The sequence below is a fragment of the Odontesthes bonariensis genome, chromosome 15 (genome assembly GCF_027942865.1).
Source record: "Odontesthes bonariensis isolate fOdoBon6 chromosome 15, fOdoBon6.hap1, whole genome shotgun sequence".
NCBI classification, from domain to species: Eukaryota; Metazoa; Chordata; class Actinopteri; order Atheriniformes; family Atherinopsidae; genus Odontesthes; species Odontesthes bonariensis.
This window is the reverse complement of record NC_134520.1, coordinates 3,137,929-3,148,845: the sequence shown is the minus strand read 5'-3', so window position 1 is coordinate 3,148,845 and position 10,917 is coordinate 3,137,929. Positions and strand designations below refer to the sequence as shown.

The window sequence follows — 10,917 nt, the reverse complement described above, 5'->3', positions numbered from 1 at the left end:
GCAAGTTCCCAGACTAATAACTCACTTTGCTGTTTGGGGCTGAGCAGATTGGGATTTTAATGGATTTTTCCAATAAAGTGTGTCTGTTTGGAGCTGTAAAACAAATATATGAAGGCTGCAAAGCCCAAATCACAGAGGACCAAGGTTAACTTCATAATATTAATTGCAAGTTTGTTAGAAATTCCTCCACTGAGTTACAACATCAATTGTATCAGGTTATCCACCTTCCTTATTTGCATTGGCTTACCAACAGCCAAGAGCCTACAAATGTTTAGTTTACTATACTGTAATAAAAGCACCAAATTTCACATGGTCAACTGGTCCGCTAATAAACAGCACCAAATATTAATAATGTAACATAATATAAAGTGATACCATCATTATTTTGCTACTAATAGAAAAAAATAAGAAAAACAAGTCAGTTGTTTTTTCATTTGTGTTTTATTTATACAGTGAGGGTGCTCATACATAATATTTATTTTCTCTATAAAATATATTACCTTTCAGTTCCTGAAAGCAAAACTAGATATAAATCATCAAGTTTCACTCGAAAAGAAGCAACTCATTTTCAAGTGTCAGTCAAGGCAATGACTGTATCAGCGATCAAAAGCATTGCAGATTTAAGAAACCACATTCTAATAAAGACACTTTTTCTTCTGTCTAGCAAAGCCACGACGCTCGAGCACTCGGCCCGCTGTCCACCGACACACACAACGATGATCACATGGGTTTTTCTAAAGTAGCAAATACTGTTAAAACACCGTAGCCACAAAAAGAGTTTTCATGTGAAAGGGGGACAAAAGACAGGGAACTTATTTGGGATGTAGAGGTGAGAAAAGTGAGAGTTTGAAAGAAAACAGGTGACTGGTGCCTCATGATGTCTGCCATGTCGACGTTTTCTCCCCCGTCTGCGCTCTTTGTTTCATTGTTGGATGAAATTCTCCACAGTTTTATTGACAACTCTGGCCGGATGGCGTCAGAGGAAGTCCTCGGGCATCACAACAGCCCGCTCTGACCAGGTGTTGAGTTGAAGCTGTCTGTGAGACGGAACAGGACCCAAACAAACAAATAGTTGGTATTACTTTGGTTTGATCATGGCTAATATCTGATGAGCTGTGAGCTACAGATACAGCACTTTTTATTATTAGCATATCGTGACCACATTTACCAACAATACAGTCAGAACCGATTTACCTATTGACTCACATTTTGTAACATTTCTGACACACACACAAACACATAAAAACAGAAAGACGTGTACCAGACAAGTCCAGTGACTTATTTCTGTTTTGTGGAAGCCTAGGTTTTTTCACGGGGGGTTTGCGATTTGGGGGCTTCTCAACGTTATTAGGGCTTTCCCTTTCAGTGCCTGAGTGCAGTGAGGACAGGAAACACAAATGAACAATTAGATAGACACTTCACAGACAGATCAACAATACACAAGTTCCATTCACAAATATGTACACAACCCCATCTCCAAAAACGTTTGCACATTTTCTGTTGGCAAAACTAGTAAAAATGTCCGGGTGCTGAACTAGCCTGGCTGCAGTGCAGACACTTAACGCATTTACAAAGTTTTGCATTATGAAACAAACAAAAAAGCTTTCAAAACTAAAGCAATAGACATTTTTTCCCAAATGTTTTCAGGGTTTTGCTGTGAAAAAAAAACTCTTTCGGTGTGCTTATGGTTGAGTTTCTTTTTCCCCTCTTCTTTGATTGCTTTTAACTGTGTTTTTAATTTTTATTCTATTTTTTTCTCTTTAAATTGCTTGTTTTTATGCTGTTCTTTTAAATGCCTTTGTCAACGTTTGATATGTTGTCTCCGTATCACTTGAACTATTTAGGGGTTTCATTGGTTCAAAACTGGGGTTCGAATGATGTGCAACTAGTTGCGTTTCATTTTGATTCAAATTGAACATTGTGTCTAAACTTTTTTCGAAATGGGGTTGTACTGCAACAAGCTGTCGGCTTTGATCATTTGATCAAAGATTTGATCGTACCTGCATCACAGGACATAGCCTTTCTGTTCCTCTGTGGTTTTGCTGGTGCCTGAGGTCTCAGCCCTTCTTCACCTGAACAGCACGTATGAAACATCTTTAGTAACTGGTATATAAAGCACATGTCGAACTCCTGTTATGAGTGTTTCCTATTTTCTCTACTTTCCCTTTCCTTCCTTGCACAGACTTACACAGTCCCATATGCCCGCACATACAGCAGCACATTATCACTCATCCATACTTATTTCCAGCCAAACAAAACATACCTCTACAGCCATACTGATTCAATGATTCTGTGTTGAGTCACTGTCTGAGTCGTGCTCTAAAGGACATTGTTTGGGTGTCAGATTCTGTTTCATAATCTCATGAGGTTCCATTTCAGGATGTTTACGAGTGCAACCTCTTTCTATGCTATGGTTCTATATATCAGGACATAATGAAACTCTTCTGGTCTTTACCAGGTCTAAAAATTAGGTAAATACAGGATAAAGAACTGATAATCAAGTTTTGGTAGTCTTTTGGTGTGGAGCATTCAGGTGTGTATTAACACAGGGCCAAGGAGGAAAGACATCAGCAATGATCTTAGAGAGGCAGTTGTTTCTGCCCATCAATCTGAGAAGGGTTATAAGGTCATTTCCAAACAATTTGGGCTCCATCATTCTACAGCGAGAGAGATTATTCACAAAGGAAAACCATTCAATACAGTTGGCAATCTTCCCAGGAGTGGACGTCCCAGCAAGTTCACCCCACTGTCAGACTGTGAAATGCTCAGAGAAACTGCAAAAAAAAAAACACAACTCAGACTCTACAGGCCTCAGCTTGCATGTTAAATGTTAAAGTTCATGACAGTACAATTAGGTAAATAATCAAAAAGGATTCAAAGGTTTAAAATATATTCTAATATTCTAGCGTCAAATGTGAAGCCATCTGAGATCCGCAGCTTGACCGAAATTGGGTCGTGCTGCGGGACAATGATCCCAAACACAGCAGCAAATCTCCAACAGAATGTCTGAGAAAGGAAATTATCAAGGTGTTACAATGGTAACCAAATTCAGGCCTCAACCTGATTGAAATGCTGTGATGGAACCTTAAGAGAGCTGTGAATAACCAGATGACTGCAAACCTCAATGAACTGAAGCAAAGTTGTAAAGAAAAGTGGGACAAAATTCATTGTGAAAGACTGATAATATTAGTTCCTTTCTCTACAAGCTAATAAATCATGAGGTGTACTTAGTTTTTCACACACCGCCACTACAGTTGTCTTAGTTTTTGTAAATCTTAAGTTGTATTTAATTTAAAGACCTGCTAAGGATGAATTGATTTCATTATGTCCTGATACGAAAAAACGTAGAATTGAGAGAAGATGTACTTTTCATTTTCCATACGACTCGTATCTCTTTGAATGAATGTATTTTGACTAAAGTCTGATGTTTTTATCTGTTAACTCGTATTTTCAATGCAGGTACCTTGACTTGCAGCTCTGTCTGGCAGCCCATGTATGGGCTTGTGGACAGGAGGTGGCACAGGAGGAGGAGGTAAGTTTCTCTCATTGGGTGAGTCTTTTGGAAAAGTTACATAGGACGAGGTCTTTGGCTGGGAGGCATTTCAGAACAGTAGGAAAAGTGACAAAGACAGTATTAGCAATTAGAAAATATGCTCTAGATTTAAACAAAACGATTGAATGTTTGGTGGGCTAAAAAGTAACAATCTGGAAATTAGATTAAGCCTTACTGATTTCTATTCAGACATAAACTGTGGACCAGTGTATTAGAAGAATTTTGCTTTGGCCTTTGTTTGCACCAACATTACAGTATAAAATCAAAGAAATCTAAGAGAGAGCGTAACACAAATTGCATGTTATTATATAGGTTTAGTAAGAGATATGTTTTGCTAATTCCACCTTTTCAGGGATGGGAGGAGGTTGACTTTCAGAATCTCGCCTTTTTTCCCTCTCTTTCCTCTCCATTTTTCTGGGATCTTTCTCTTCATCTCCTTCTTCCTCTGTACCAAGAGATGAAAAACAATTGATTTTGCCGTCCAGGCTTGAGTCAGAGTTTGCAGTGACAAGCTCTTTGCATGCTAAAACGGGCTGTCTGACCGGCAGCATATTAACATGGATGACCTGTGTAGTACCTGGTAGAGTGTCTGAGCTCTCCCGTCGATGTCTCTGCCTCAGCTTGGACAGGTTGGGTTTACTGCTTTGCGGTGGGGGATCTGGTTTTGATGCACAAGTGGCTGCTCGAATGGCACTGCTCCTCCAGCCCTCTGTGGAACCTCCACCAGCATCAGGAGACGTGTGTTTGTCTCCCTGCATGCCTTGCAGATGCCACTCTGCTGCTGCCTCCGTGCTTTTCAAAGGATCGGTGTCCTGCTTAGGTGAGGGCGTCTTGTCCAATGGGTATGGAGGCAGAGGCCTTTGGGCCAAATGGAGTGCCTGGACTTGTCTGTCCATCTTTCTCCCTGGATGTCTGCTCTCATTCCACTGATTGTCTACCTGTATGTCCATCGGCCTGTTCTCCGACCATGATCTTTCAATCTGTCTGCCGCCAATCCACTGTCTTTCAATTTTTCGGTCAATCTGCCGCTGCGTGTGTCTGTCAACAGTCCACTGTCTCTCCACGTGTCTGTCTGGATGTCTGCTCTCTGTCCAGTACCTGTCTGTCGTTCTTTCTTGTTGCCTATCATCAAACCGCAGCCTCTCTGCATGTGGATCGCTTGTCCGTCCCTCAATCATCCACTCCTTGTCTGACTGCAGCACATTTGTTGTCCTCAGTTTGTCGTCTGCCCAGTACTTGTCTGTGTCCCTCTGCTGTTCAAACACAGGGTCCACTTCAGGGATCTGACAAAACATAAAACAAAGAGGCAAAAGAGACTGAAAATAGTAACGTTCCTCTGGAAATTCCATAATAGCAGTGGGTCACACTTACTGTACCTCTCTGGGAGAATAAAAGGGGTGTTTGCCTCCCCCCATGCCTGGGTGAGGGATACCTGGCACTGGTGGCGGACTCAGAACAAGAGTACTTTTCCCCTGGTGATCGTTCATTTTCCCATCAGCCCCCTCGCTGGGAGATCCGGCTCTGGCATTAGGTTGTGGTGGCTGGAGGAATGTGTATACATTCTCCATTGCTGTCCTAAAAGTGTAAATTTACCACAAAGTCTACTTTATTCCAACCATGATGGGGCAAGCTTTTAGAATGGGGTTAAAAATGAAGTGGCAGAAATCTTATATCTTGCAATCCTGCTCTGTGTTTGACGTGTGTTCATTTCTAATCACTTGGTTGACTTTCAGATCGAGAACAAAGCCACCAGCTGTCAACAATACCTTTGAACACACTCTGGTATCAGCCTGTCTTTGCCTTGGCAGCTATTAACCATTTCTCATATTAACAAAGAAAAGCAGGAGATTTAGAGGGATACTTGTTAAGTATTTATGAAGCTCATATAAAAACCAAAAACAACTGACCATCAGAAAATCTGAAGATGAAGAGTAGAATATCAATGAGCTGTTGAGAAGTTTTGTAATGTTATCTGGCGCATCACATGGACAAGGTGTTTTATGTTCAAGGCCATTTCTTACATAAACTGAGCTATGTGTGTGGCTTTATTCACTAACCCTGTAGGCGCTGTAGCAACAGTGTGACATCCATCTCCATAGACCTCTGCTTCGGACTCAGGCCCCTGATTGGACAGAGTTTGGTTGTGGTTCTTACGGAAACCGAAAATAGCCAGCATGTTTCTCCTCTTCTTCCTCCTCAGAGAGTGCACTTTGTGCAGAGAGGACAGCTGACTGAAAGAGGTGAGAGAAGCCCAAAGTCACACACACACACATACACACAGAGGCCAGTTCAGCACAATCATCATGTGCGATAACACACAAGCTCCTTCTGTTGGCATGTTACTGAATTCATCACAGCCATCTGGGCCGCTTGTTCATCTGCTCTGCTGCTGCAATTTGAGGGTTGCTAGGATACACCTCTTGGTACACAATGATAAATCTTAAGTGTCCCATTTTTTTTACATTACAAGTGTAATCATAACAAAGCACTGATGAGTTGTAGTGCGGAAAAAGACGATATCATTCTGATAAGCCGGGGCCGCTGCGCCTAAATTCAGCTCCACCAAAAATAATGAGTCACAAAACTCCTCAATTTACATATCAAACTCAGAGTTCTGCATTATATCAGCTTTTTAGTTCTAAAGTCTGTATTCTTAAACATACGGCACTAAATTTATCATACATCACACCAAATCACCAACTTATTGTGGCATTAATCCGCAAAGCACCAGTCCTTTGTGGACACAAAGCTCTGACTCCTTTTATTAACGACATGCAGTCACCAAATGACCAAAGATGAGGTGTCACCCAACTCTCCAAACATCTCCCACCAGCCGGCTCCTCCGATGATTAAAAAGTGACTAAATGTATGCCTTTCTTTTCACCGAGAAACAGATAAAGGACATCAGAATGAGTTACATCAGCCTCTGAATGCATGAGCAGCCGAAGGGACTCCGATCCTCACTATGAAATGACTTCAAAGAGAGACAATGCACTGGTCAGAGAAACATGGCCGCTTAATCAAAAATAATAATCTAAGCTAGATCCTCTAAGCTTAAAAAAGTCTGGAAATGGCTTTTGAATGTAACCACTTCTTAATTTAAATGTTATGCTGAAAATGTCATGATGTGTGGTTAGAAAAGGTCCCAAATGCAGAAACAGCCAGATAAGGAACAGACGTGACCTTTAGCAAACTTGCTGACAGAATAAAACTTAAAGCACTGCAGAGCATGAACTTCAGAAGAATTAGAAAAAAAACAAAGCCAATACAAAACAAAGACAATAACGGAAAAAAGGAATGAAACTAACTGGTGGTAAGACAATGATGGAGTGATTCGACCAAGAACAAAGAAAACCGGACCGTATGTATACAGCAGGAGGTCATCACAAATGATGAGAGCTATCAGAAACCGAACTCAGATGTGATGCAAGAGTGGGAAGCAAAACCAAACAGAATGCACAAAGGACAAGCTTTACGAAATACTTTGATAAAGAAATAAAGCTGTCCAACCGGAAGAAAAACATAAATAAAGCAGACTAGCATAACAATACAGAAAATACTTATTTGAAAAAAATAAACAAGTGAACCAAGACTATCCTCACAAAACCTTCAACAGATATAACATGAAAAACCCACAGAGCAGTTACAAGAGGATGGTGAAGCGGGACGGTGCCCTGCCAGTCAGTGAAACAAATGGCCCGAGGCTAGAGAAGCCTTTTTTGTAATATTATTTGTGTTTAAAATGAAAAATTACAACCAAACCACCTTTGTGACACTACTGAAGTAATAAAAGACTTAAATCTGTCCTGCTTTTCGATATTTTCAGGACAGTTTCATTACTACCAGCAACATCCTCAAAATAAATGTATCTACGTTCTGTTTATGATTTACATCTATGTCATCAGAACATATTGAACAGACACAACCTGCAGGACAGTTAGATCATTCTGTTGAGACCCACGATTATCTTTTCATCTCTGTCTCCAAAGATCTATTTCACCCTGTGGAGCTACAGTTTGTGTAATTTGTCTGCTCTTACTCAGTGGCTCGTCATTAATAAAGCTCCCCTTTTGTTACATACTCAAACAGTTATCATATTGATAAGTATTAAATAATCTTGCTGTTATACATGCTCGTTCTCTGTAATTCATCTAATTATAACTTTAGATTCGAGGGGATGTTTGCTTGGTAAAAGCTAACAACAGACACACTTGTGACTGAGGATAAAAATGGTGGAGGTAGAAACATAAAATCAGCTCTTACCTATCAGGCAGAACTCTTTTTGTATAAAAATCTGGGATTCCATCATCCAAAGGGCTTATTCCTCCATTTTCACTGCAGTTCTGTGCGCATAGAGACGCAGAAAGGCTTTTCAGAGAGGTCAGTTAAGTGGGTTTCATTTGTAAAATGTTATGCAATAAAACAAATGGATTACACCGCATTCACTGAGATAACGTAATGCAATTGCAGCCATTCACTTTATATAGATTACGCTTGACAAAGACAGCAGTCACTACCAGCGGGCAGAAACATTTGGGAAATATGAGAATTATGCACAGATAGATGGATAGATAAATAGGTCCGGATTGGACTAAATGTAATGTAGTCTGGAATGCATTCTAATATGATTCAATATGTGCCGAGAAGATAAGATGCGCCCTACTGTGTCAGCGGGGATGTGCCCTCCCTTGTGCCTCCGTGGAGGCCTGGGTCGAACTCGCGTCACATGATGGAGAGGCAGGCCCTGCGTAGGCAGCTCAGACAGACCTTCCCAGGATGCAGAGCGGGAAAGCGGCGATGAGTACGATGGAACGGACGGTGGCGGAGAGGAGCTGGAGTCGTCACACAGGCCTGATGGCAGCATAGAACGATACAAGGGTTATAGAAGATCTGAGGGTAAGATACTGAGAAGAAGGTGTCACGCAGAGAGAAGATGAAAGGCTTAAAGGGAGCCTTCATTTCTGCTAAAAAAGTCAATAAACTAGCTATCTTTGAGCACCAGGAGATATAGTGACTCAGCGGACAGTGATATACTGACAGAGTTGACTCCACCGGGATTAAAACAGCCATTATCAGACTTCTCAGATAAAGAGAAGGGAAAAAGAAAAAAAAAGTCTTAACGGTAAACAAAGTAATGGAGCTCTGGGAGAGACGGGATGGGGTCAGAGCGAGACAGGAAAGAGGTGAGAGTGGAGGATAAGAGGAAATGCAGCAGTACTCACTCAGCCGGGTGGAGACAGGTCGTATTCTTCTTGTTCTAGAACTGCGCTTCTTAATGGCTATTGTGTCCTGGGAGGAAAAAAAATAAAAAATTTAAAAAAAGAGGGGTTTAGATGAGGAATAGCAATGGACAAAAACACGCACGGTGCTCCTTTAGTGCAATCAGTGCTTTTGGCAGTGGAAGATGATCAAATCAAGGAACTAAATAAAGCCTCGTTGAGTGCACACATAAAAACATTAGACGGAAACCGAATACCACAAACAAACTGGACATTGAAGGAAGGTGAACAACGGGGGGGGGGGAACAATTTAGAGCCAAGGCCAGTATAAAAGTTAAAAAAGTAAAATTTAAAAAAGCAAATAGCTTGTTGAGGTTTTTATCCTCACACTAGAGGCATAAATACTGCTGATTCAAATATTCATCCACACTATATCAAGGGTTTATTTCTGCATAACTAAACACATTCCCATCATCCTCAGCTGTACTTTGATTTGAATGCTAAATAAACAGATGTCAGCAGGTTACATATTAAATTAAGATGATGAATCATCAGCTTGTTAGCTCAGTTGCTAGCAGCAGGCCAGAATCCGAGCCTCACTGAGTTGCCACCACGTCTGTAGACTTGTTTTCTCCATGACCAACTCAGACCTACTTGAGACAGTCTTCAAAGATCTTTGAATGACACTTGTTTGATTGAAGTTCCGTCACGATCAAATAGATCCTTTAAGGGATTTTACAATGATATGGACACCGGGTTGTTTGTGCCAAAGATAAGAAAGATCATCCAGGCTGTAATCAGCCTAAGGTGCAAAAGCCATCATCTGTGACGGTACAGAGGTGCATCAGTGCCGATAGCACGGGTGACTTATATTTGCAAATGCTACCGTCAAAGTGGCGTAGTTTCCCGGGAGGTTCTTGGTTATTTCAAAGAGATATTCAACACGACTTGTAACAGCATGGTTTCATGGACACAGTGTGTGCTTGACTGGCCCGCCTGCAGTCAAAATCTGTCACCTATCGAAAATATTTCCCACAATATGAAGAAGAAAATCAGAGAGGGACAACAAGGGACTGCTGAGCAGCTGAAATCTTGTATCCATTAAAAGGAAGGATGATGAGACACAGTAGTAAACATGCATCTATCCAATATATTTTGAGCGTGTTGCTGCCATCAAATTGTCGATTCTGAAAATAATTCCCTTTGTACTTGTGTCTGTTAAAGGCTAAAGTTACATATTAAGTTGGAAGTGAATGAACATATGACATAAATGAGCTTTCACTGCTTTTTTCTGGGTTTTGTATGAACGTATTAATAAGCACTAGGCATACACTGATTTACATCATCCGTATTACCCAGTTAGAATTGTTACGCCCTGGACTATGCTGATATTTTTAGCGTCAAAAACAAAAATGCTTTAAATTCCTCACATGTTCGAGAGCACGACATCAAGACTAGAGATGCATGACGGGGTAATGTCTGAACTGAGAGTGATGAAAAGCGTCACAGGCTCGTGGCAGATTCTTGTCTGGTAAATATTGAGCTGCTCTTTTAATGTGTCAAAAGAGATTTGCCATTTTATTTTTTTCCAGGTTTACTCTGCCTTCCTGCAGCACGACCCGACAGTAATCACTTAGGTAATTTTAGCTTGAGGTTTATTTCTCTCATTTTGAGAAACGATGGAGAACAGTTGCAGGTAGAAAAACATGGAAAACAAGCTTCACTGAACCATAACTTAGGAGAGGAAGGTTGTAATGAGCAGAGATGTAGAAATTGCACACAGCTGAGAACTAATTGGAAAGCTGTGAAAGGGAAGGAAGTAATTCTGCCTTCTGCAAAGGAAAAAAAAATATACAGTATTTATGTTCCATTATGAATTCCAGAGTATGGCCAACATTACAAGTAAAACCATTGAAAATACAGTCATAATTACATGTAGATGTGGTAAAGAGAAAGCATTTGACAGCTTATATCTGTTACACGTATCATCCTATTAATATTACTGAGATGGTCAGTATTTTCCCAGCGTGCATCATATATATCAACAACTTGATTTCTGTTTAATGTCAGTCAGGCTTCCAGGCTAGTAATTATAGGCCTTCTGAAATGTTGACATTCAATGCTGTCCTTCAATCACTCCAATCA

At 40.7% G+C, this 10,917-nt stretch overlaps 1 protein-coding gene across 2 annotated transcripts in view; it reads right to left on the bottom strand.

Annotated features, from left to right (window-relative positions):
- Nucleotides 1-436: 436 nt before the first annotated feature.
- LOC142400069 (capping protein, Arp2/3 and myosin-I linker protein 3-like) overlaps nucleotides 437-10,917 on the bottom strand; it is a 32,014-nt gene continuing 21,533 nt past the window's right edge. Inside the window, exons 31-41 of one of the 2 annotated variants that reach the window (XM_075484662.1) lie at nucleotides 8,776-8,842; nucleotides 8,217-8,404; nucleotides 7,817-7,896; nucleotides 5,611-5,784; nucleotides 4,930-5,128; nucleotides 4,131-4,836; nucleotides 3,898-3,998; nucleotides 3,464-3,590; nucleotides 2,001-2,072; nucleotides 1,262-1,369; nucleotides 437-1,037 (exon numbers count right to left, since the gene is read on the bottom strand). In XM_075484662.1, coding sequence (XP_075340777.1) covers nucleotides 997-1,037; nucleotides 1,262-1,369; nucleotides 2,001-2,072; nucleotides 3,464-3,590; nucleotides 3,898-3,998; nucleotides 4,131-4,836; nucleotides 4,930-5,128; nucleotides 5,611-5,784; nucleotides 7,817-7,896; nucleotides 8,217-8,404; nucleotides 8,776-8,842 — 1,863 coding nt within the window. In that variant the 3' untranslated portion in view covers nucleotides 437-996. The remainder of the gene's footprint in view (nucleotides 1,038-1,261; nucleotides 1,370-2,000; nucleotides 2,073-3,463; nucleotides 3,591-3,897; nucleotides 3,999-4,130; nucleotides 4,837-4,929; nucleotides 5,129-5,610; nucleotides 5,785-7,816; nucleotides 7,897-8,216; nucleotides 8,405-8,775; nucleotides 8,843-10,917) is intronic. The other variant, XM_075484663.1, reaches the window with a different exon arrangement.